The sequence below is a fragment of the Mya arenaria genome, chromosome 15 (genome assembly GCF_026914265.1).
Source record: "Mya arenaria isolate MELC-2E11 chromosome 15, ASM2691426v1".
Lineage (NCBI taxonomy): Eukaryota > Metazoa > Mollusca > Bivalvia > Myida > Myidae > Mya > Mya arenaria.
Window position 1 is genome coordinate 54,550,238 of NC_069136.1, and position 27,565 is coordinate 54,577,802.

Sequence of the window (27,565 nt, forward strand, 5' to 3'; positions counted from 1 at the left end):
TTAAAATAATGTCAGTTGTAATATTTTACTAGACTTAAATTACCTCACGAAAATGCAATGGTTACACCTTTTTCTTCTCTTTATTCTTGAAATATATCGGCTTAGATAAAGAAGTTATTAATACCAGTTCAGGATTAAAACAGTTTTGATTTTCTTCACAGGGGTTGGAGCCGTTGCACCAAATTCGAGAGAAAGTCTCGATCTGTAGACGTTTGCTGCCCGGGCTGGATGGCTGACCGTTATGGCTCCTGCAGAATTCGTGCGTATTCGCAAGTTACTTAACTACCTTATAATAATCGAGCGCATTGTACAACTGTTTTATCCAAATGTGATATTATGTAACTTTTGTACTCATGGGCAAGTATAAGAACTATTAGATTTTGTATGCAACGTATTGTTACCAAAAGACACAGTCCGCGAGGCAGCCAATGTTTCGCTACAGGGAAGTACACAGTACAGACGTATCGTCAGGTTTTTTGGAAAAGCACTTATGATATGAATTCACATAAAAGGTTTCATGCGCCGTTTGCACAATGATTGCAAATAACCTAAATAAGCCGGGAGAAAAAAGTGTAATAAATCATAGGTTTACAAAAGTTTACAAACGGCGTGCCATATGATTTGGCTACGGAGCGCGCCGGTATTAACCTGTCAACGACGAATCTCTTTTATCTTAGAGGTTAAATAACAACAATAACATTTTTTTTCAGTGACTTTAGGCGTAGTGCATTTGAATTAACACTACAAGCGTGCTTATTTTACGATATTTAAATACATCAATATAGCACATATTTGTTTAAAAAACATTGTTTAAAGTACGTTTTTCATGTATTTGTACAGCAATATGTAATGTTCGCTGTTCTAATGGAGGGACATGTGTTCGTCCGGATACCTGCCAATGTCTACACGCGTACGACGACGGGAGATTCTGTACTAAACGTAAGGATGTTTCAGCTTCGTTTTAGATCGTTAATATTTCGATGAAAAAGAAGAGGTATTATGATAGCATTACTTTCGTAGTCAGCTTGGTCGTCGTAATTGTGCAGAACATAAGCCTTGACCATACTCGAAAGCAATCTGAATAACTCTGGCCTCACAAGTGTAAACCATTAAGGAAACAAATAAATGCAAATAGTCATCCATTTCATTGGTATGTTGGAAAATTGATTAAATCCTTTTGAAAAATGAATATATACTAACATATTGCGTCCATAATAAAACCTTTATTAGTGTGTCTTCGTTAACTTTTACATTAGCATATATTGTGACATTTGCAAATATTGTAATTGTGGTATTTTGCAGTCCAATGTTCGCATTTGTTGCCGTGTTTCCCCGGAGCGTGTACATCATCAAATAGCTGTCAGTGTTATAATGGATGGACGGGATCACGATGCCTGAATTGTGCGTAATGATATTAAATTGATGAAATTTCGTTCTTGATAAAGGTTTTGCGCATAAAAGGTCCTAAGTAAACAAAACACTTATATCCAAAAAGCTTGCATTAAACTGTCACAAGTAACTTTTATCATTTCAGCAAAAGTAACTAAAACGTTAAAGTGTTCATCTTCCTGATATTATATTATAATTATAATTGCAATGTAATACTTTTCACATACGCATTCGAGACATGCAAATTGTTCATTATTACCTATGTAGTGCTACTTTATATCGTACTATACCTTTTAAAATATAAAGGTTTCTTTGTCATATTAAACCTTTATCCAGTTTTAAAAAATACAGTTGTTGATGACCCTCTTCAAAGGCACAAGTTCAAATCACAATATCACTAAACAAGAGACATACAACATACAAAACAACACAGACATACCACATACAAAACAACACAGACATACCACATACAAAACAACACAGACATACCACATACAAAACAACACAGACATACCACATACAAAACAACACAGACATACAACATACAAAACAACACAGACATACCACATACAAAACAACACAGACATACCACATACAAAACAACACAGACATACCACATACAAAACAACACAGACATACCACATTCAAAACACCACAGGCATACTACACATACATCGACACATAGTTATAAATAAATGTTGTAGAAATCAATAAATAAACATTTACTTGCATTTATCCGCAGCAATGAGACGCACATGTCAAGAAAACCTGTGTGCTCATATATCAAACCATTTCGAAAAAATTTCATGGTTCCTTTTCAACCATGTTTAAAAAAATAAAATAATATGCAATGATGGTGGACTAAATATAATAATTTAAACAACATGGAATACCGTAAGACCTATATAAACCTATGTTTTTATTCTGTACATTTTCGAACGAACTAACGCAGACTGTTGCGTCATAGGCATCCATGTGACCTACATTTGGCCAATCGCTACACGTTTAAAGATGATATGAATACTATTAATCATTTATGCAGTTGAAAGTGGTAAAAACATGCCGACCTTGCTTTCCTGCGATGTTACGTTGAGAGACGACAGGCGAACGGATCTGAAGGAGTTCTTCTATTTTAAGTACGACCTTTCAACGATTTATGATTAATTTTTAAGCCAGATGTTAAGATATTGTTAATATGATTTTTGTCAATAATACATTCACAAAATACCATAATGAAAACAACGTATCGTTAGGTTAACCAAATACCATAGGTGAATACCAAACTTTCAATAAGCGATTGTATGCTTATTTGTCATGTTGAAAATGTTGACGTCCATAAGTACAATACGGTTCCAATGTCTTTGCTTACAGTGCACCTTGTGGTACAACCAATAAGCCAGTATGGAGCAATCAAGAAAACTTCAACTATGTTGATTTCCAACTACAAGGGATGTATAGCGTGTCAGCAACAACTTATCCAGAGGAAAACTACGTTTCTAAGTTCGGGTTTGGAATTGTATCTGGTAGTGCCCATATCATTCATAGCAAGGTGAATAAGGATCCAAGAGGTAAGTTCAAATGAGATAAGTTCCACCTATGCTTAAAGTTTGGCACTATCAAAAACTTACAGATATTCATATATGTTGGTCTTTTGCAGTAACCCCACGCATGCGAAATAGGCTTGTAACTTCCCATGTACACGAAATAGTATTATCTTGAAAAGAATTATTTGGCATGTAACTCATGAGAATGATGTAAATATAAATCAAAAAGTGACAACAGACGCAACGACAAAACCCTCATTTGTTACAGGATACGCTCTGATCGCACTCAACAAGATCGCTAGGTGTTCTCAAGTCTCAAACACTAACCCCATCCTCAATCTCGATTGCACGCTTGTTGAGAGAGACTACGTATACAGCATCGAACATGGCGACAAGTATGAACTTTATTGGATTATTTCAAATAATATTTTCATTTTATGAAATCATTAATCATACAAAGAGAACAACATGGAGTATCCCCAAACTACAGCAATATGTTAGAATTTAACTGAAGGCCCGTATTCACTAACACATTGAGAATCAGAATTCAAAATTATTTTATTGTAAAATTACAAGAGAAATATTCAAACACATCCTATTATCTTTTACCAACAATCTGTTCTAGGATCAGGCCATCATCTTGTGTAAAAACAGGTTATATTAAAGATGTTTGAAGCATTTCAAAGCTGTCTAGGACGTTTTTGAGTACAAGCCGAGATCCTGCTTAAAGGGTACACGGATCAAGGCCAAGCGGACACAAGAGGAGAAACAAACACCGATACAAAAAGTCAACGATATTCTCATAATTATATTTATTTTCGGAATTTTTTATCGTTTTAGTTTCACTGTGATATTCAGCATACAGAGCGGAGGGTTTCGAGATTTGCACGACATAAACTATAACCGTTTCTATAAGACGGAGATTTATCAAGGCCACACAGTAACGAAAATGGTAGAGTTCAAATTTGACTTTGTTGCTCCAAAACATTGCTCTGAAGAAGACTCCGGCGTACATTGTGTAGCTGGCGAAGAACCAATTATAATATACAACGACATAACAAGGGTAATATGTGCATCTTATTTATTTTAAGAAACTGATGGACCACCAAATATGTTTTCCTTTTTCTCAGAGAAACATTATAGTAATAAGTTCGCGTAGATGAATAAACTTCTGACATTTAATTACGTGAATGTTTCCGACATTTATACATTGAATAAGAAATCCAATCGTTAAAACTGTCTACGTTGATTTCGTTTTCAGAATCATATAACGCCTAAGTGGGCTGGCTGGTCGGATGATCTGTCTGGATTGCTTTACTACAAACTTGAAGTGTTCAAGCTCAGTCCAAACGTACATGAAGAACTTGTGGAACTTGAGCCATTAGCACCGCTCTTTAATTACACTGAAAGTAATATTGAACGACCCTCTTTCCCTACCATAACACCGCCAGAAACCGGCATGTATTCCGTGCTATTGACAACTGCAGACTTGGCAAACAATACAAAAATTGCCAGACGTCTAGTTTTGTACGACAACTCGTCAGTAATTACTATTACAAAGCCTGGACTTTTTGCAAAGATGCCAGGTTTTCAAGATATCGAGCAAATGAATCTCGGTGATGGTGGTTTGTACATTATCAGTGCCATTAAAGAAACGGGGTACATGTGGCAAACATCAGTGAATGACACGAAGACAGTCTTGAAAATCAGATGGGACAATCATTTTGTAAACAACTTACACAACGACGGTAGACTACTGAATAAGGTTCTGCCTTATCCAACCCAGTTTCAGGAGTTGGAAGATGATGGCATTCTCAGAAGCAAAAAGTGAATAAAAGTTTTAATCATAATTCATATCGAACTTTAATTTAAAATAAGAATTGAAACAATAGTACAGTAAATGTAAAATATCAGACGCAATCTGTGAAAACTAGGACACATGCAAAAACAAATAGCCTGATAAAAACACGTGATATCTCGGGATACGGAATTTCCTGATGATGCTCGGTTCTCGCAAATTGCGTCACATCTGTACAACTAATCAAAAGACATGTTTAGCTCATGTTATTTTAATATTTGTTATATCTTAAGTAAAACTAACACTTTGATTATCAAAAATAATCCCTGCTACTCTAGATACGTTGCCATTGACGACAACGACGGTGATAGAACGTTGGCCGCAATTCCAAATAAGCATGGTATCGTAAAATTCGAACTAAACCGCGTTTACACTGATGACAAAGAGGTAACTCGTTGTTCAAAGACCATGTTGTTTGACTGAAATTTATACTTACGCAACTTTATGTAATGAATTAACATTTTAATTAGCTTCCATGTTTTGTATGTTACGACGTGTTTATATACAAAACATGTTTGCTTTTGCAGATTCCAAAAACCCCATGGACGAACTTGCCTTTGGAAGAGAATTATGTAGTAACTGAATCTTTGGATGATGGGAGCCATGTTCGGGTTTGGTTACGGGCAACTGACATCATGAACAACACTGCGGTAGACTACACTGAAGTTCACGTAGATAATACGCCTCCTAGATTCTCAAACGAGCGACTTGAGGAAAATATACGGAACGGCACGTTTACCTACACATCAAAGTATGTATATTTTTTTTAGTATATTTAGTTGTCTGTTTCAGTAACACAGTTGTCTTCAAACCATTTCAGGTGAAAGGCCAATACTTACAGCATTTGCACGTATTTTGCATTTTACGTATAAATACTTGAGATGTATAATAACAAAATACTGTTTTGTGAAACAACTTTACACAGAATAACATTTGACGCATCCGACGAAGGCAGTGGTGTACACAAGCTACAGTTAACCCTATTTGTTGGAAACAGTACTACAGCGAAGAAAGTACATGCAGTGCAAGCAAACAGAAATAATGTATGTTGTCCATTCCATTTAATAAACGACTAAAATGAATAAAAACATCCGGCTTTAATGGTAATGGGACCTGACCGTGCGGTTATTTAGGGTTTCAAATATTGTTTGCATGTAGTAATAGCTGAGACGAACATAATACACTTTATTTTTTTCTACCCGCATAACTTGATATAGTAAATTTGTGATTGGTTGTTGTTGTGATGCGTCTTCAAATTTTTCATTGCTATAACACAATCTTCATGAAACTTGTTTGCTAGTATGCCAAATCGGAATTACGTAAAATTATTTAAAACTTACCTCTAATGAATATTGCCGATCGGTTACCGCATTTATGATATGCGTTTGCAATACAGAGATAAGAAGGGCGAAAAACGAGATGTATTCTTTAACCATATCGACTTTTTATGCAAGCCACTACGTCTGAACGCCAGAACAAAAATACGAAAAACAGCCAAATGTAGTTTTTATGTTCTGACGCCCGCAACAAACAAATATATATCTCTATCGGTCAAATTGTTTATACATCTCTATACATATTTCCTTTTAGGAAACAGGAGCATGTGACAAGGATCCCTCTTGTAACTGCGTGTTAGATGTCTGCTATCGACCGCCACAGGCAGTGGAATTTGACAACTGTTGGTTCATAGTTCCGAAGGAAGATCTCAATAAGTCAGGCATTGTGGAAGTGACCATCTTCAACCAGGCCTTACTGACAAGGAAATTTAACATGACAGTAAGTATACGAGTGCTCAAGTTTCCTATAGACTGACTGAAAACAATCCAAAGAAGATAAGAAAGTGTATTTTATTACGTAATCTATATTAGTTTGTTGTTAAGTCATTTCCTACCTGAACAAATAAAGGTATATTCAAAAACAGACACTAACAAATGTTTAAACAAAAGTATAATGTAAATGCAAAGTGTTGTTTTTCCTTCTTTAATTGTGGAGAGTTCGATCATCAGTAATTATATTCACATAACAATTATCATCAATGATAGCTGAAGGTTTTCCTTTAATGATAAATCAGCAAGATATTTGTTTTGTAGTTCCAAATGTTTATGTAAAACAACAGTATATGTTCATACTTTAGTACGTTATCTATATCAATTTGTTGTTAAGTCATTTCCTACCTGAACAAATAAAGGTCTATTCTAAAACAGACACTAACAAATGTTTAAACAAAAGTATAATGTAAATGCAAAGTGTTGTTTTTTCTTCTTTGATTGGGGAGAGTTTGATCATCAGTAATTATATTCACATAACAATTATCATCAATGATAGCTGAAGGTTTTCCTTTAATGATAAATCAGCAAGATATTTGTTTGGTAGTTCCAAATGTTAATGTACAACAACAGTATATGTTCATATTTTATTACGTAATCTATATCAGTTTGTTGTTAAGTCATTTCCTACCTGAACAAATAAAGGTCTATTCTAAAACAGACACTAACAAATGTTTAAACAAAAGTATAATGTAAATGCAAAGTGTTGTTTTTTCTTCTTTGATTGGGGAGAGTTTGATCATCAGTAATTATATTCACATAACAATTATCATCAATGATAGCTGAAGGTTTTCCTTTAATGATAAATCAGCAAGATATTTGTTTGGTAGTTCCAAATGTTTATGTAAAACAACAGTATATGTTCAAGAGATATATTCGATGGATCCGAAATATCATCGAAACTAAACGATCCATGTAATTATGTTATTATTTTAGATTACACAGCTGAATCATCTCATGGGTCTTGAAGAATGTAAGTACGCTATTATTGTACTCAAGTATTAAAAGCAACAAACATTATTTCGAGGTCAGTATAGACATTTCAATGTACGCTTTGTCTTGCCGATGTAGTTTCTACTGTATAATTATTATTGCTTAGTTTAGCCAAATTGATATGCCTCTGACTGTTAACTCAATAATCGTGATTTGTAGATTCCGGACCAACTAATATACGTATTGACGAAAAATTGTCAAGTGGTGTCCGCATAACTTGGGATATTCCTGAAAAGGCTTCTTGCTATGGAAGTGTTGACATCACGTTAGTGGTTTATCTTAGCAAAGGATTAACGAGGGTTATACAAGTCAGCAGCGAACAGACTTCAGTGGACATTCTCGGCCTGGACTCAGATCAAGAGTACAGCGTGTCTCTTAATGTTGGATATGAAGGAACTGAACTTGCTGCTCTGCCTTACACTTTTAAGACTGGTATTATTTTTTTTATTTTATATTATTCTCACAGGAAATGAACGGTTTCATCATGTAAAAGAAACAAGTCCAAATTCGAATTCATGGTTTGATTTTAGAGTAACTGTGTTTAAAAAAGACAAAAAATTATTTTGTGTATTGTGCATTTATGCATTTATGCATTTATACGTATGTAATTTGCATTACACGTTTAAAGATATACATGTATGTTTAAGCTGAAGAAGGAAATCACTTGCAAGGAGGCGTCATTGCCGCAATCATCGTCAGTACGTATTACCAGGACATTCTAATCGTTTTACTTTATTGTAATATTTGAGATAATTTTATTATATTGTTGGCATCCACACAAATACTGAGCTTTGCATATTGCACTGCTTTGTGACATTAAATGTACATTTGATTCTGAAATGTTTAAACACTGTAGGTGTGCTTGTAATTGTTGGAATACTGGTTGCGATATTTGTCGTTTTGTTACGGAGAGGTCATATGAAGCCTGTACGACGAGGAATGACAGCGGTTTCTGTTACCTATAGAAAAACAATGGCAGGCAGACACAATGCAAGAAAGGTGAATCTCCTTTTAGTTGAAATTTAGATTTTACGTATAGTGTATTAAGTTCATCTCGACTGTAGGTTTAAACTTTTTGTTACTGAGCATGTTTCTGTAGCTTTTTGCATATATATTTCTATGTATACGTATGTGCTGAAACGAATCCATTGAGTTCGTTTCCAGTGTAGAAACTGGAACTAGTGTCAATTAGACACCTATACCGTTAAACCATACCTATCTTATGTTTTATACTTCCGAATTCCAATGCCTTGTTACTATATCGTTAACACTGGTACAACGTTATACGCCATTGCTGAAATAGTAATGTTTCTGTTATATTGTTCTTTTGTTTTGACCACATCATTCTAAAACTGATTTCTTTTGAAGCCTTTGTAAAATGATTTAAACGAACACAAAGATTTAAATAGACTAAACATAGACTAAATAAAACGCGACGTTTTAAAGAAACACTGTTGAAGTCTTGCGGTAAAACGTGAAGTGTATTTTTATTTAAAGGATCTCAAATCGTACTCGAATTCTATGTATGTCTATGGCGATATGGAGTTTTCCGATGTGGACACCTGGAAACTTGATCGGGATCATGTTAGCCTACAAAGTTTATTAACATCGGGATCATTCGCTGATATCTTCAAGGCCACGATTAAAGGCAAAGACAGCCCAGCAGTCGCCAAAATTTTAAGAAGTGGGTTGTATGAAAAACTTGTAAATATTTGATAGGCACATAAGCTAAATAAAGGTAAATTCTTATTCCTAAATTTACTAGATTTACTGTCCTACGAATATGAATGATTGTAAAAAAAATAGAAGACTAAAATTATAAATATATTTATCGGCAGTTTAATGAACATTTATATGTATTGAGTTCACAGCATATCTCTGTATTTCCAGTTTTCGGATTTAATATTTAACTTACCTTTTTATTACCTATTTCAGAGGGGTTCACAGAGCAGGATGTCCATCTTATGAATGCAAAAATCAACTTCTTCTCGACTGTAGTTGGAAAACACGAAAACGTCATAGCGTTCCTCGGAGCTGTTACTGACGATACAATGAGTATGAACTATGTGACTTTGAAAATTAATATGGTCTTCATACCTTGTTGAATGTACATGATATCACTAGATCAGAAACTAAGATATGGCTAAATTATGTTTATTTATATTATATTACATCAAGCAAGGTGTAATAGAAGTAGAATGTTGATAATGAGCTGTACTGCATTTAGGATAAACAAAAAGACTACACTTTTTGAGTACACTGTATAACTGTTGTTTAAAAGAATTATTTCAATCAGAATCGTGTGCTTGTCTTGCTATAATTCCTGCATTTCCAGCATGCGCTTATGCTCTTTACAGTGGGTCCTTTTATATTGTACGGATACTGTGTAAATGGACAACTCAGTGATTTCCTCCAGACTCTGAAGAAAAATCTGACTGTGGAAACACATGAAATGTTGTATAGGTTTAGTATCGGGGTTGCCCGGGGAATGGAGTTTCTAGCAGAAAGAAAGGTATTTGTTCGTTCGTTTGTTTGTTCGTATATTCTAACTATGTATGAATAATGTTACATGTCAAATGTTAAGTGTTTAAATACCCTTTGTTTTTCTTCACTGTAGTGTTATTCTCGGCAATGACAGGCGGTATGATTTATTTCTTGCAAATGTTTTGTTATCGTGGCAACTTCAGCGTTGTTATTGTTTGAATTATTCAAACGTCCCAAATAAATAATCTTGCTGCTCACATTGTCATTGATTATTATAATATAATCGCCCGTTGTCAACTGTCTGTGGATCCGTCCGTACCTACGTCCGTCTCATCACTGTCCGGAACGACTTTTGAAGTACTGATATGATTAAAATACTTTGTATATATGGATGCATTACTTTTAAGAGCAGTGCATTAAAACCATAATGATATCGTGCACATTAATTAGATTTTCTCCCCATTTTTTCATTAGTGGTTCTTGTCCGGACCATATCTTTAAAAATAATAAAGGGATTGAAATACAGCTTGGTTTATAGATAGATGGCAATGAGAGATATTGCAGTGCACACGAACTATAATCATTTCATGCATAATTATTTAGTTATCTTCCCATAACTATTATTTTCATAATATTTGCTTTTCCAGACAGGAAGTACACTAACCAAGAACCATAATCTTGCCCTGCATTTGTTTTAGTTATCTTACCTAAAACTCTCCTTAATCTGATGTTTTTGAGTTTGTCCGGGCCATATCTTGTAAATTTATGAAGGGATACAAATAAAACTTGAAATATAGATATATGGCAATGAAAGGAAGTGCATTAGAACCATAATTCATTTTCAGTTTTCACCTCTTTACCTCTCCTTAACTTAACCTAATATTTTTCGAAAATCGGTGCTTGTCATTTAGTGCTAAAGGGATTGATATTAATCTTGAAATGTAGATAAATGTAAATAAGAGGAAGTACAGAACTGAAGAATCGTATCATATCATGCATATTTATTTAGTTATCTCCCCTTAACCTTATATTTCTCCATTGTGGATGCTTGTTCGAGCCTTATCTTGGAATATTTGAAAGGGATTCTAATGAAACGAGGTTTTTATATAGATCGCAATGGCATGATAAAATATTTAAAGATCCAAAGTCAACGATCCTCTTCTACTGATATATGTGAATTTCAATTTCTTTCATTGCTTGGAATTTACTTTAAAACAATTCTCCAAACTGCCCATATCTTTACGTGTTAAGATTGTTTCAACGTGTGTATAATAATGCTACAACCTTTAGCTTCTACAAGCACATTGTATTATAATTTCTGCCTTTTTATAGAAAATGGGCCTATGGGGAGCATTCATTTCCTCCAGCGATACTCTTGTAATTTTGGTATCTAGTCATTTATCTATGTCCTTGGTTTTTCTCTTGTCGGTCAGTTCGTTTTTCATATTTGTTCTCATCTCATTATGTCTTTAAATATAGTATATGTTCTTGAAAAGTCCTTTTGTTATGCATCAGTGTTCTCGGTTGGTTACCTTTGTCGTTTATCGTTTGTCCGTTGCCTTTGTTCTTCATATTCTTAAATTTATCATTTAGCAATGTCCTAGATATTCTCTTTGTCCTAAATCTCTGGTATCAATATTCTCTTATCAATGTCATGGTGAATCTTTATGTCCTTATCTATAATATTGATATTCTCTTTATTCTTTATTTATGGTTTTGATATTCTCTGTATCCCAAAATTCTCCTATCATTGTCATAGATATTATCTTAGTCTTTTATATAAAATTTATTACTGGATATATTCTCTTTCGCCTTTATCAGTATTATTGATATTCTCTTGGACAAAAGTCTATGTTATTGATATTCTTTATATTCTAAGCATTTAGCACGAAAATATTTTTAGACATTAAATAAAGAAGCAAATACACCTTTTGCGCTTCCATCCCTCGATATTTTCTTGATATTGAATTAATCCTTTATATTGAAGATTGTTCATCGCCGACTGGCTGCTCGCAATATTTTCCTCGACAATGAGTTTGATGTGAAGATAGCTGGATTCGGTCCATTGAAGGTCGATTTGAAGGATGACACCAGTAAACGAGTACGGGTACTTGAGTATTGTCCTTTTTGAAAAGTAGGCGCATCGGTCCATGAGTTATCTCCAAACGGAGAAATCGTGTAAAACGTGGACCTTCTATTTCCGGATAATAATATAGTTCGTTCCACTATACAAGCTCAAAAGAACGTTGTTTTTGAATTAGTCGCCTAGTTTATCAATGCCATCGCACTAACGTTATTGTTGTGTGTGTTGGAACTATGGAGGAATTGCTACTACCCACAAAGCTATGCTCAATCCTATCCTATCATTTGGTGAATAGTCGGAGGTTAAACAAATATTAACTTTATACTGCCCTTACCATTATAACAGGGTACTGACGTGAGAGAAGCGAGTCATAGTATTAGCTTCAAATCATCATTCTCAATTTTGTCACGATTATTCTGATTAATGCATACATCGTATGTTTATTATTCATATATTTCTGCAATAGTAAATCCTTTGTTTACCTTCACATTTTGAGTATCTTGAATATATAATCAACTCATTCAGGCGAGCATAATTAATAAAACGATCAAACCATTCCTAGCAATACAGACATAATAGCCAAACACACCTTAAGTAATGTGTTTAGATTTGACTAAACAGTAAGAAAATAAATAGAAATATGGTTCATTTAACATTACTGTACATTGGATTTACATTTATATTTAAAGCAATATCAAATATGATGCCATGCATTTGGACCTGTGCAAGTATCGCATATTTGAGAACATTTCAGGAGCGCATTCCGATGAAGTGGATGGCCCCAGAGTGTCTCAAGAGCACACAAGAGGCAACGGATAAAAGTGATGCTTGGTCGTATGGAGTCGTGCTGTGGGAAATATTCTCTCTCGGTACGAGCTCGACGTTCCATCCTGTATGGAATATGTCCTGGAGACTGCTAGCTTAAAAATATGACAGTATCTTCCTATTAACGGAATCTCTTCCAGCATGTATTCACAATAGGGGCTGATTGTTCAGAACTTTGTTAAAGTTAATTTTAAAATCTTTACTATTCTGGAAGTTTAATCAATCCACTTATGCCCTGCAGATATTGTAACAAGCTTTGAGACAGCTGTTTCAAGTGCACTTGTTTTAGTCATTATTCATCTTCTTAATACAATAATTCAATAGCTAAATTTTGTTTCTAAATAAGAGGAATTGTCCTTCGGTGACGGATTATGTTTTAAATGTTATGTAGTATATCATGTTTTTTTCATTATGAGTTTGTTTTCGATATCACACACATGTCAATTCTGGATGCCTGGTGATCCATATTATTTTGGAATCATTTCAAGTGGTATGATATACAGCGAAAGGGTATGAACAGATATACTGAAATATTATTACAAATATTAAGCTGTTTTGTCCTTGAAAGGTTATGCACATAAAATATATCAGTTGAAATGGTGAACAAAAACACAACTTTAATAATTGTATACACAGTTTGTTTGTCACATTATTTGTTTCACATAACTTTTAACAGCAATGAATATCTTTTCAAATCAGACAAGTTATAAATGGAGTCACAGGTATCCACATTTAGCATTACTGCGAAAGTAATGACAAGCTTGATTGTACATCGTATACGTTCAGGTGATGCTCCCTACGAAGCAGTTCGCGGAAAGGAGCTGCCTAGTCAGTTGAAGAATGGCTACAGACTTCCTAAACCTGAGCAATGCGATAACAAGTAAGTTATAATAATACGCGGAGTCCCATTTCTTAGTGCATCATAGTTTAGATTAATGTAACTGCTTAGTTAAACGATAGGCAAAATGGAATTCTGGTTTCGATTGCCTGATGGTCCCTGACAAAAAGGGGTCGAACCCAGTTTTATCTTTTTGTAAAAAAAGAAAAGGCGTGTGAAACGTTTGGTACGAAAGAGTGAATGAATAAATTATGCATGAACAAAGCAAAGACGCATTTAAAATAGACAAATTATACCGGTAATCTATCAACTAATCTTTTTAAGAAAAATATCATGTCATAGGAACCAGACTTCATTCGTTTGGTAATTTAACCTACGTCGTTTGGATTTTACTTAATTTGCATACCTTATCAAATTCAATAAAAATGACGCAGTCGAAACTAAATACAACTGTGACTTTATCATTCTTTGTCTAACCAGATGGTATGACGTTATGACCCGTTGCTGGCAAACAAAACCAGAACAGCGTCCAAGCTTCAAGGCCATCAGAGAAGAGCTGGATGAAATATTTGTTACCGCGCCACAAGACGACTACTATTATTACAAAAAATAAAAAGGAAAAATATTACTAACAATGCAGAAGAATAAATAGCAGACCAATACAAGAATTCATGCAGAAAGTTAACAACATAACAATACTATACTACTTGAATAAAGTAAACTGTTGTCCAACAAACTTAAATATGTGTTTCCTAATAATATTTTGATGAATCCGTCTGAAAAATTACCATTCAAGTTACGACGTACGATTTGTACGACGACTGCATTTTCGAAATGTAAACATTCTGAAGTTGAGAACTTTATTAAATATAAGATAGGGAGACCCTGTGAAAAGGTGCAACGTGAACGTTACGGTTGATAATAATTATATAATCTCCGATACACAGTTTAAATATAAATACATATATCATGTTTTGTTTCATTAGGTAAGTTTGTGCTATTTAATAGATTTGTTTTCCATGTCACTTTGAAAGCTTTACATTACAAAATTATTTTAAATACAAAATAAATGCCGACAAGCAATTTTATGAAGTTTAATGAGTGCATGTGCAATGCGATTGTAACAACAGCCGCCACAATAAGTTTTGTTTCAGGCCATTTTTGATATAGGAAATAACTTGTGTTATACAGGGTGAAATGTCCTCGAAGTTGGAAGTGCAAAAATGAAAGACGCTGAAAATGTCGCATGAAAATTAGTTGAATACTTTGTCATGCGCCAATACTTTTGTTGGACCGAGTGAAAAGACACATGCATTGCAGGTGTCAATTGCCCATGCCGACCAACCTTCTTACATGTTTAAAAGCTTAATGGGACGTTTTAATTACTTATAACTTACTTTTGTAATGAAGGATATAATTGCGGAAAAGATGAGAAGACAAAAAGACGATCTGATTTTTCTTTATTGACATGCGTGTACTTTTTTATTTATCAATAAACTAAACATGTTTACATATCGTATGAAAAATAAAATACACTACACAAAATAAAACGTGAATAAATACTAAATAGGAAATAAATTATTTATCTATTTTGTGAAATACTTCCAAACACTTGAAGTCAATGTTGGAGGCATATTTCTGTAGTCGTGATACAGGAATAACGATGAATAATTCAAAACAAAATTACAAGATCAACTAGTGCCAATTAGTGTCAATTAAGCAAATCTGTGATCATAAAACAACACTTGTCATGGTAAACAAGGTCATAGAACTTCACACGGTGCTGCACAAGGACACAATATCAGGCCTTGTGCAAACACTCAATTAGCAGACAATTTGTGACACATACTCGCTTCGCGACAGACACTGTTGATCACCTGAAATATTTCATCTGAAGAGTTTTATAACAATTGATATGTCTCTGCTAAGCTATTTCATTGAAATTTTAATTCTTAACGAATATTCGAATACCCATTTTGGTATCCGAATACTTGATATCCGGATATCCGGATACTTGGATATTCGCTTCCATCCCTACTTTAAATGTTACACCCATCTTGAATAACGAAGTGATGGCTTGAAGTGTTTGTCTTGAAGGTCAACGATCAACTATATCACAAAGTTTTATTAGTTTTATCAGTTGAATTTAAACATCAGTGTCCTTTGTCACACAATTTTAAACACCTTTATGTTTGTAGCCTTCTTAATGTTACGACTCCTGTGGGTTCTCTTTAGCAAATGGGCTGTAAACACAGTTTATATGTTTATAATGGACATTTATTGTCTTAAACAACGGACAGCTCGCGCCTATCCGATGTAAATATAGGAACTGCCAAAACAAATAAATACACAGAACGAATATTAATGCAAAGAAAAGACATAATACACATAGTTAGAACATACATTTCCTCAATACTACACTAACCTGTAACCACAGTTTATATGTTTATAATGGACATTTATTGTCTTAAACAACGGACAGCTCGCGCCTATCCGATGTAAATATAGGAACTGCGCAGGCGTGCCCAAGAACCTAAACGGGTGTTAAAAACGGTCACAGTGCAGAAAATTAAATAAAGGAAATGCATGCAGATCGTTAAATGAGGGGTGATGACATGAAATGAGAGCTCACATATGAAATAATAGAAAAAGACAAAGAAACAAAGACATAATAGACAATAAAACATTTAAGATGAGTATGTTACAATCTAACCTGCGACATACTTCCCCGCCAAAAATAAATGTCGTCCCGACATTTTTATCAATCTAGACTACTACATGACAATAAATAAATCATAAATGTCTGAAGCTAACTTATAACGTAGTCTATGACCATCTAATCTAGCTAACTAACTAATAACAACTATTGCTCACACATATTTGTAAATATGCATCTATCTTATTACAGATCAAGCTAAGGACTTGTTAGAATACCCATGCCTTAATATATGTAAATCAAACGGTTTATAGCAACAATATTGTCTTTGAATGTCATTATGTGCCGGAATAACATACTTATCAGTTGGGGCTGTGTCCCCAGGAACATTCTCAAGACAAACTGCGGTATCTGGCTGCTTATAAAATTTTGCAGGAAGAAGATTTCCATTATTCTGATCCGCAACCCCTTCTGCTGTCGAAAAGTGAGGTTCTTGCAATGGGAGTCCTATAAATGGTAGCAGTAAATTCCTATATAGAAGACGCCGTCTCCCATTTCCACACTCTGGAGCAACCTAAAAAAATAGGAATGTCAGAATTAGGCTGAGACTCAACTATGTACACATCCCGATCCCACTTATCTGCTAGCTTACACTTTCCTTGCAGCCCGACGTTCTTTACAAGAACTCTGTCACCTTCTTCTAAACGTACATTCCGGACCCGAAGATCATACCGTTTCTTGTGACGCTTAGCCTGCTTTCGTGCCTCACAGCTTGCCACTTGGTAGGCGAACGCTAACCTTCTCTTCAAGCCATCCACATACTCTGATGAGCTCTTCTTCCGAGACGAGGTGTCTGGTTCAACTTCCAGAAAAGCATTTATGGCTCAACGGGGATGTCTACCAAACATGAGGTAATGGGACGTAAATACTGATGTTTCATGGCGGGTTGAGTTAAATGCACGAAACAGGGTTGGCACAAACGCCTTCCAATTCGCCTTCTTCTCCTCCTCCAGCGTTCCCAACATGTTCATGAGAGTCTGATTAAATCGTTTCGGCATCCCGTTACCTTGAGGATGATAGGGCGTCGTACGAGACTTTTCTACATTTGCCAGGCGGCACAACTCTTTAATAACTGACACATCAAAATTCCTCCCTGATCACTATGCAACCTGCTAGGGAAGCACTAAATAAATGACAAATAAACGTGTCAAATAACACCTTGGCCGTCGTCTTCGGCGTCTGATTCTTTGTCGACACCGCTTGTGCAGAATGGGTGAAATGGTCTGTAATAACGAAGATATTCTGATACCCACCAGACGACATCTCAAGAGTGAGAAAGTCCATGCAAACGAGCTCAAGGGGATAAGAGGAGTGAATAGGTACAAGACTGGCGGCATTAGAAGCCGGTGTCTTTCGACGAATACAACGAAGGCATCTTCGAACACGTGTCTCCACAAAACCGTCTATCCCAGGCCAAAAGAATCTGGATTTGAAAAGAGAAGATGTGCGACCCACACCATGATGTCCAGCATGGTCGTGTAAACCAGAGAAAACCATGTCTTGAAACGCCTCTGGAAGAACAAGTTAATCAACCTCTTGACCGAGAACACTACCCCGGCGGCGCAAGACGCCGTTTTTTATATATAACCTCTGCCACTCTCTTAGGTATCTCCGCACAGGTTCCGGTTTTAACGCACATTGGCGTTTGGTTGGTTTATGTCCAGCTGAAACAATGTTTAATACCCTTGAAACGGTAAGATCTTTAGATTGTTCCAGCTTCCAATCTATGCCACAAAATGCTTCACTAGGAGCCGACTTATCAACATGCTGTTCCCGGCTGATACATTCAAAGGCAGGTGAGATCTCAGATGATATTGCAGAGGCCTTAAAATTGCCTTAACTGCATCGTTAAAGACGACAGAATCCTTCTCTGGTATGCGTGGCAAGAAGTCAGCATCGATATTAGAACGAACAGGCCGGTATTTTAAACTCAAATTGTGTGCTGACAAGGCTGCGAACCACCTGCGTGAAGTTGCGTCTAACTTTGCTGTGGACAGAACATATGTAAGTGGGTTCTTGTCCATGCGAATCATGAATGAGTTTCCATACAGGTAGTCATTGAACTTGTCCACCACTGCCCACTTCAGTGCCAGAAATTCTAGTTTGTGATTTGTGAGCAGGGTAGTTCCGTTCATTTGGGCGTAAACCTCTACTAGCGTAAGCTACTAATCGCTCCTTCCCATCGTCCTGCACCTGATACAACACTGCTCCAAGGCCAGAAGTGCTAGCATCGGTGTTCAAAATGAAAGGGCGACTGAAATCTGCATATGCAAGTACGGGTGGGGATGTTAGAAGGCCAATCAGCTTGTCAAACGCGTTCTGCTGTTCATGACTCCATACCCAAGGTGCAATGTCCCGCTTCGTTTTAGACGCATTCGACCGCTTGTTGGTTGGGTGACCCACGAGTAAGTCGTTGAGAACCTTTGAGATCTGTGAGAAACCAGGAACAAAACGCCGATAATATCCAGCAAATCCCAGAAAACTACGCAGTTCCTTTTTATTGTTAAGAACTGGCCATTCTTTCAGAGCGCGGACTTTCTCCCTATCAGTTTCAACGCCAGATTCACTTACCGCATGACCTAAGTATGTTACCCTTGGTAGAATGAACTCACATTTCGAACCCTTGAGCTTGAGACCTGCTTCCTTCAGACGTTCAAAAACTGCCTGCAATCGCTCAAAATGCTCATCAAATGTTTTCGAAAAAATAATGATATCATCTAGATATATGAAACACTGGCGCAAGTGTAGTTTTCCCATGCATCTCTCAATCATTCTCTGAAATGTCGCAGGTGCATTGGTAAGCCCGAAGGCCATTCTATTACACTTATAAAACCCTAGTGGACCAACAGAGAATGCTGTCTTCTCCTTGTCGGCCTCCTTCATTGCCACGTGCCAGTACCCTGACCGTAAATCCAACTTGCTGAAATAACGAGAGCCAGAAAGAGAGTCAATAGTCTCGTCTATACGATGTAGGGCATATGCGTCTTGAATAGTACGCGAATTCAACTTGCGAAAATCAATACAGAAGCGAAGAGAGTTATCTTTTTTCTCACCAGAACCACATTAGAGGAAAATGGTTTCTTTGATGGACGAATGGCACCTGCAGACAATATTTCTTGCAAGTGTTTTCTAACCTCCTCAAACATACCAAGAGGGATGCGCCCATAGCTATCCTTGAAGGGACGGGGATCTGTAAGATTAATTTCATGCTCAACCAGGTTTGTACATCCAAAGTCAGTCGTACCTGTGGAAAATATACTCTTCCATCCCTCGATGAATTGCCTAGTCTCAGCTCTACGATCTTCTGGGATGGAATCAGATGGAATAGAAATTCCCAAATCCTCAATCGAAGCAGACTTACTTTTCTGCTGAGATGTATTTGAGCCCTCGAACGGATCTACAGTCGTTACAACATCAACCTCCTGCAACTTACAAATAGTAGTCTTAGGCATGATCTTCTCTGGCCTAACTGTCATGTTGAAGATCCGAACCGGTACTTTGGAGTAAGTACGGTTTGGGTTTACCTTAACCAACCGAGAACAAACATTGACAGTGTTATTATTGTCGACACCTTCAGTGACTCCATGCATCAATTCGCCAACACCTCTCACTAGGCCGGTAATAACTCTGGCTTCAAATGGCTGCAGAGTAACTGGCTTGTCAATCAAAGCTTTCACTGCAACTGCATGTGAGTTTGACATAACTGAAAAAGCTTTCTTCCATGCAAGACCTACGTGCTGTTCTGATGCCTCCATGCCTTTGAAGTAACTGATCACATTCGTACCAATAACCAACGGTACAGTGTCAGTATAACGAGTGTCGGACACGATCAGTACAGGATTTGAAACAGGTAACGGTGATATACAAGGATACCTATGTCTGCTAGTGCATAACCAACATAGGGTATGATTGCGTCGTTAGCACCGGTAACGTTAAAATCTGATATACTCAAAAGTTCTGGCAGCGGTTTAAGTGAATGAAAGAAAGACTGGCCTAGTGTTGTCACCATAGAACCCGTGTCAATCAAACCGAGAGCTTCAACACCATTGACACTAACTGGCCAACTAAACCTACTGCAGGGCCCATGGGTAATCTCACTCTCCTGACTGACCCTTTGCCCTCTTATGTCTTCTTCAATCTGTCTCAGCTCCCTCCGTCGCATTCTTCAAGTCCGTATCCCTCAGTCCTGACCAAAGCTTATTCCTAAGCATCTCGTCCCTCATATCTCGGTCCAATCCAATATGGCTGCTACATAGGAGTTGCTCCAACCTTAAACTGTAGTCAACAATAGACTCATTGTCTCTCTGGCAAGTAGTGTAGAACTGCTCCTTTAGTCGCTCCGAACTAGCAACACTCCCATAGGTGGCGTCCATTTCCCTTAAAATATCAAAAATAGATGCCCATTCCCCAAGATGTATGAGAACGGTACGAGCCTTGCCTCTCAAACTGCTACGAACAGCTTCCAATAACGTATTGCCTGAGTACATACTACTTCTGATGAGACAATTCACCTTATACTTCCAAACAACAAAGTCTACATCTTCCTTCTTATGTTCACGTGAGAACTGGGGAAGTTTAGGCACTCTGTGTGAAGGGACACCCATGGGGTAACCAGTGCAAGGGAAATTGGCCTGTGGATAATTACGATAATGTGGAGGAGGGGGTCTCTCAGGAACTCGCTGTGGAAATACGGTTCGTCAACTGCCTGGCTCGCATTAAATGTTGCCTATCAACTCCAGCAGCACCTAAGACACTATCGCATTCTGCTCGAGCTCGCGGTTGTATCTGTAAAAGGCGATGCTCCCTTACCGGTGTAGGTGTGCCAAACTGTTGTGATAAACCACCCTGACCTCTACTCAACCTAGGTTGCTGACCTTCAGATTCCACCAAGTACCCAGCCTGGATAACTCGGTTTAGACAATAGTCTATGTCATCATCACCATCTCTCCTACTAAAATCTCCATCCATGATAACAGATCAGTGAGGAATGTAACAACTTAATGCAGAAAAGTTAATATTCCAAAAGAGTGGGGAAGTGTGTAATAAATGGTATTTGGTTAACTATGTAATGGTCAAAGAAGGGAGATGTGTGATACAAATTATGAAATAATTTTTCAAAGCCGGGAGTTATGTAATATCTGAACAATTCAACTCTCCTATTCAATCAAGTTGCCCTGTATGTGACACCATACAAACATATTAATAAGTTTTAATTTGTAACAAATAATAGATCTGTAATACTATCTAAACAGTCAAAAACAGTTAAATGTTCATGAGTATTTGATTACTGATTAAATATTACTCTTCACATTATAATTAAATAAATAACACAAATTTACCTAATATTACCTCTTATGATGTATTTTTATACTTTATGAAATCAAATAACACCAACACATTTTTTTTATTTATGTTTTTTTTCAATACAAATATTACAATAAATTTACCAAAAAAAATATTCTGCAAAATGTCTATCAATCAAACGCGAAGTCAATTCCAAACAAATACCTTTCGGCAACACAGCAAAATCTTACCATTCTTCTGAAATATCTTCAATTTTTCAAATGCCCGTTTTAATTCAAAGTGAAACACACAACATATACAGTTCCATTGTATTTTGTGATTGTTTCACTAAATTTTCAACACTTATATTGCATTTGCTCTCAACTCAATTTGCTGAAATGATTAATTTTCACCTTCACACTTACAAAAAATAAAAAAAATCCTTCAATATTTTCTAAATAAACCGCTTGGTCTAATATATCAGAGACTATGGCTCCAACAAGCAGTATATGATAAACAACAACTTTCTACAAGCACTACACACTTCTGTATGTTCTTAGTAATAACCCGCTAGCAATAAAGAACCTTAACTATCACAACCACTTATTTGGAGGCGACAACTATATTTATGTCTATTTCAAGAAATATATAAAGAATTGAAAATTCTAAGAAAAAGAGGTTAATATTAAACTGTAGGGTGATGTTTGTTAGCTCACCAACCACCTTAAGGTTACTGCAACCGAATGCACATGCCGGAGTCCCATGACCAGGTTATTGTGCACTGCAATCCTCAGACTGTATGAGCCACACAAAAATCTAAATGCCACAAACTAAAAAAATAAAGAACACAATTAATGACTTACACAAGAAAAACAACAATGCATAACATACACTCTCCAAATTTCCAATAAATAATTTATGACATGAACCAAAATTAAACACTTTCCTGAATACTGTCATAAAAATAGTTGAACTCCACTAAAGAATATAAATGATCTCTGAAGATGTCAGCTGTCAAATTTCACAATGTAAAAATTCATCCAAAGTACCGGTTTAGTTGTCAATCTGAGGAAATGAAGTATTCCAAGGTTGTCATGTACTGAGCTCAGTGTAGTTTGATGGTATATCTAGATATTTTATTAATTAGGCCTTTTACACCATTGAAAACTCGTTTAAATAGCCAAAATCAAAACAAACTGTACACCACTCTACACTGTAGGCGGAATTCCATATCGCTAAAACTGGAGGGAGTTTCCAATTCTCATTGGTCCTCAGTGCTGTGACATCATCAGCTTGGCAGAAATGTTTCGCACTCAAGCCAATTCACCGCGACGTCTTTCGTACAAGCCCTTTCCGAACCAAAGTCACACTGGCCACCAATGTTACGACTCCTGTGAGTTCTCTTTAGCAAATGGGCTGTAAACACTGTAAACACAGTTTATATGTTTACAATGGACATTTATTGTCTTAAACAACGGAGAGCTCGCGCCTATCCGATGTAAATATAGGAACTGCCAAAACGAATAGATACACAGAACGAATATAAATGCAAAGAAAGTACATAATACACATAGTTAGAACATACATTTCCTCAATACTCACTAATCTGTAAACACAGTTTATATGTTTATAATGGACAATTATTGTCTTAAACAACGGACAGCTCGCGCCTATCCGATGTAAATATAGGAACTGCGCAGGCGTGCCCAAGAACCGAAACGGGTGTAAAAAACGGTCAAAGTGCAGTAAATTAAAGAAAGGAAATGCATGCAGATCGTTAAATGAGGGCTGATGAGATGAAATGAGAGCTCACATATGAATTTATAGAAAAGACGAAGAAACAAAAATATATAGACATAATAGACAATAAAACTTTTAAGATGAATATGTTACAATCTAACCAAGACTCTATAAAAATATTGGTTCAAGATGATTATTGTTAAAGCTGCACCTATCTTAAGGTGATGTTTTTTTTGGTTTGTTAGCTTAACTTAATATTATTTGCCTTTTTGAGAAAATACGTTATTAGAAAAAGTAAAAACCTACAAAACATTGAATTGTTTTATGTCCATGTAGTTATCACTATTTCATAATTGATAAATGTTGGGATAAACGCTCAAACCACGATTCCTTCAAACATTATTTTAGATGATAATACATATATTAAATGCAAAACCATGAAGATTAATCTTAATGCAAGATAACATTTGAGCGTGATGCAATGCAAATATCTGTGGTTCATTCGATCTAAGTCTGTAAGGTTTATTTGCTAGATGAAATATTGATCGCGTTTTGGACAAATGCCAAAATGCAGTAAAACACTTAAATGATAGTTTGAGTTTAAACTTGCATTGATAAAGTAAGCCTTCGATTCAATCTAATAGATTTATAACAGAACTGAAGCTTGATTTAGAAGAAGTTATTACGCATAATGCATGAATAGAGGAAGGACTGTTTACAGGGATAACTACGTGATTGGATCAAAAACATGTTTGTAGTCAATTTTAATATAAGTGTTATTAATAACCGAAATTCTCAGCTTATATAATTTACCTTGTATGTCGTCATTGTACATGACATATATAGCGGTTTAAAACAATTTACGTTTATGTCATAACATTCCTTTAAATCAGATCAAAACTTTATCTATTGATACAATTTCAGATTTAAGCCTAAGAAAAAATAGCAGAAATGGAATTCAACAGCCGATATCAACTCATACTTTCAAGGATTCTAGACGACATCGGGGTGACCACTTTTTCCATTAAAAAACGGAGAATGACGTGGCTAATGAAAGAAGCCATTCATACAGTTAAAGCTTCCTTTCGAGATGTAAAAAATGTGGACAAAATGCTAGAATCGATTAAGAATAAGAAGTACCATTTTGGTAGCCAAAGCGAAGCGACAACAACTCTTTCTATGGGTTCAGATATTGACATGCTCTTTTGCGTTACAAATATGCAGGTTATTCTTGAATGGTCTGGCTGGAAAGATGGAGTCTTCAGTCTACTTGCCCTTCAAAACGCAAACACTCCTCCACAGCATTGCAACTTGCTTTGCATAAAACGTGAAGGACCTGTCCCTGAAACAAGGATTGTTGAAGAATTTTATTTTAAAGACAATCGGAACTTTATATTTCTCATGAACACAGTTACCATTCTTTTTTTGAAGACACTTTGCCTACCTCATGAGAAGTTGAGCAAACACGGGCCCTCTGTGTCATGGAGCGAAAACATGGACTTTGTTAAGGCTTTTAATTGCCCAGTGTTGCCGGAAGAGTGCAAAATTGTATTTCGAAGGCCTCGACCAGGCCATTGGCCAAGCCAATCTCTTCTTGAAGAAGCAAGAGCTTGTGGAACGTTTGTTGTTCCACAGTGGTACAGCGAATCTCCAAAGACACAACAAAAGTTGAAAGTGGTTGGTCCATCGACTGATGATTATATTGTAACTGAAAGTGTCAGATCACTTCTTGAGTGGAGATACTCAACGTCACGGATGGAGCGACTGTTTGTATTCGACTGGAGTATTCAACAGTTAAAGGTCTACATTCTTTTGAAATTAATACGGAAGACATTTCTAAAGCCGATATTTGGCGATAGACTGAGCACTTTTCATATGAAGACTACAATGATGTATACTATGGAGAATTACCCGCAAGAAATTTGGAGAGACAACAATATCATACAGTGCGTCACCTACTGTCTTAAAACACTTTTGAGATGGTCTCAGCTTAGGTTTTGCCCGCATTTTACCATAGCAAATGTTAACTTGTTCACAGGGAAAATTCACGCACACGAACTACCTCAGTTAGTAAGCATTCTGTCGGAGATTATTTCTAGCAACATACAATGCGTATTTCAAATAGAAATTGACAATATTGGTGACCGTCTTCGGAACAGAGTAGCGGAATTTAATTTTTCGTTGCCATCATGGGTATCTAAGAACTGCTCTATTGCGATTGTTATGGCTGGCGAATACAGCAGTGAATACTTCAAAGTGTTTATTCATGTACTGCTCACTCTGGATCAAATGTCAAACCAAGATGCTATTTTGACGCTAAGGCGATATTCCTCCATACTGCAAAAATGGTTAGAAGTGGGAGATGATAGGCATGTAGAAGCAGCCAAAGTGTTTCGCCCAATGATTGCATGTACTGGTGCAAGTATGCGAGCATCGAGGTGCATCAAGATTAAAAGAATTATTTCAAAACAAATAACTAAATTGTATAGCTTTGGTAACAATCGAAGTTCGATTCCATCTAGACTGAAATACGCTTCGATGCTTTACTGTAGTAACCAGTTCGAGGCTGCGGCAGAAAGTTTACGTATGTGTGAACATATAATAGGGAAGACGCCGGTCTGGCAAATGTCTTTCATGGAGAGACGTGAGGATAAACCTCCTGTGAGTGATCTTCACTGTAAAGTAATGATGCTTTCAAATGAGGACATTTTCCATTCAGTTATTGTAACAAGTGTTGTCTTCAGTCGCCATGAACTGCATTGTGTGCCTGGATTTCTGATATATGACATGTTTCGCACAGTTACCACAGACGATAAACGGGACAGACACTTATATGAGGATATATGGATGGATCTAACAATTGTAGATCCTTTGCCATTTATGTATTACTTACAGTTCATGACATACCAGGAACTTGGTTCTTCTGATCAAATGAAAGATGGATTCAACAAATTATTAGAATATGTAAGATACGAGCACAATAAATATGGGGGCCATTTTGACATTGCAGTTAATTTGCTAGGACATTGTTGTGAGAAACTTGACTGTTTGGAAGGGGCATGGTTTTGTTACAAGTCATCATTTACAGAGTTTCCTCATAATAACCCTGCTGTTTGGCACATGTGCAGAATAGTTCATAGATTCGCTGTAGGTCGACAAGCTATATAACACTTTCAGACATTGGTCCACGTATCTGATATGTATACAACGCTTTGACATTTATGAACTTGATTATGACATATACATATTCAACCTTTGTATATCTGATGATAATTCTTTTGAATTAACAATAGCTTTGTATAGGTCTTATCGTCTTGATAAAATTAAATAAAGCATGTTGACTTTAGTTCTTTTCTATTCATTTATGTGTGTTTAACTCATCTTGATTCTCCTATTGTTGCGCAACGTTCCGTCATGTAATCTATTTTTTCATAAGTGCAATATATTTTAACTGGAAGGCCATCTCAGATACATGTGTTTACTCCAACTCTCGACGGACAATTAAATTTAAGCGGAGAAGTTTTTGGCCGTTACGAACTGACCAACATTTTAAATTAGAAAAGAGTTTCTTTTCAAAGTAATAAACTATTAAGCCGCTCATCGCAGCTAATAAACATGTGGTTTCCGGTTTTAATCTCGTACTTATGTTCAAGGCTACAGTGGTATCAGAGCGTTCAAGATATTTAGCATTTTAGGATTTAACCCAGTTTAGATAAGATTGATGGGTAAAATCTTTTCATGAATTAAATGGCTGCGTCCTTATCTTTGCGTATGTATTTTTTATTAGAATGTTTAACTTGATGTTTTACCATGCCTATTTTTAACAAGGGCATGTGGCGCATCAGAAAAAGGGAAAAAATAGCGAACACCGAATCTAGGAGTTCCAGGGGATATAATTCTAAATCGGATATCTTAATCACCTATTTTTTGTAATTTACTATCGTCTTAATATTCTAAATACTTATGGCGATGTTAGAACTCTTAGT

The 27,565-nt window shown here is 36.1% G+C and overlaps 2 protein-coding genes across 2 annotated transcripts; both read left to right on the plus strand.

Moving 5' to 3' along the window:
• The first annotated feature begins 225 nt into the window (after positions 1–225).
• On the plus strand, positions 226–14,453 carry LOC128218858 (uncharacterized). Its single transcript, XM_052926591.1, has 23 exons — positions 226–259; positions 841–939; positions 1,303–1,401; positions 2,432–2,525; positions 2,761–2,957; positions 3,202–3,328; positions 3,774–3,996; positions 4,195–4,760; positions 5,070–5,178; positions 5,319–5,542; positions 5,717–5,834; positions 6,382–6,567; positions 7,554–7,590; positions 7,770–8,042; positions 8,258–8,308; positions 8,467–8,609; positions 9,108–9,294; positions 9,546–9,665; positions 9,968–10,122; positions 12,082–12,195; positions 12,932–13,046; positions 13,789–13,882; positions 14,321–14,453. Exons 1-23 carry the CDS (start codon positions 229–231, stop codon positions 14,451–14,453), a joined length of 3,495 nt encoding a protein of 1,164 aa, XP_052782551.1. The 5' UTR covers positions 226–228.
• A 9,748-nt stretch (positions 14,454–24,201) lies between these two features.
• LOC128219524 (uncharacterized) lies at positions 24,202–26,919 on the plus strand. The gene is made up of 2 exons (XM_052927333.1): positions 24,202–24,329; positions 24,504–26,919. Exon 2 carries the CDS (start codon positions 24,531–24,533, stop codon positions 26,745–26,747), a length of 2,217 nt encoding a protein of 738 aa, XP_052783293.1. The 5' UTR covers positions 24,202–24,329; positions 24,504–24,530; the 3' UTR covers positions 26,748–26,919.
• Positions 26,920–27,565: the final 646 nt, after the last annotated feature.

What these genes read in the sequence shown, in the direction of transcription:
- LOC128218858 (XM_052926591.1), top strand. Translation starts at nt 229, where the DNA reads ATGGCTGACCGTTATGGCTCCTGCAGAATTC. An exon ending in TTATGGCTCCTGCAGAATTC is followed by an intron (nt 260 to 840) that starts GTGCGTATTCGC and finishes GTATTTGTACAG; the next exon opens with CAATATGTAATGTTCGCTGT. An exon ending in AAGGAGTTCTTCTATTTTAA is followed by an intron (nt 2,526 to 2,760) that starts GTACGACCTTTC and finishes CTTTGCTTACAG; the next exon opens with TGCACCTTGTGGTACAACCA.
- LOC128219524 (XM_052927333.1), top strand. Translation starts at nt 24,531, where the DNA reads ATGGAATTCAACAGCCGATATCAACTCATACTTTCAAGGATTCTAGAC.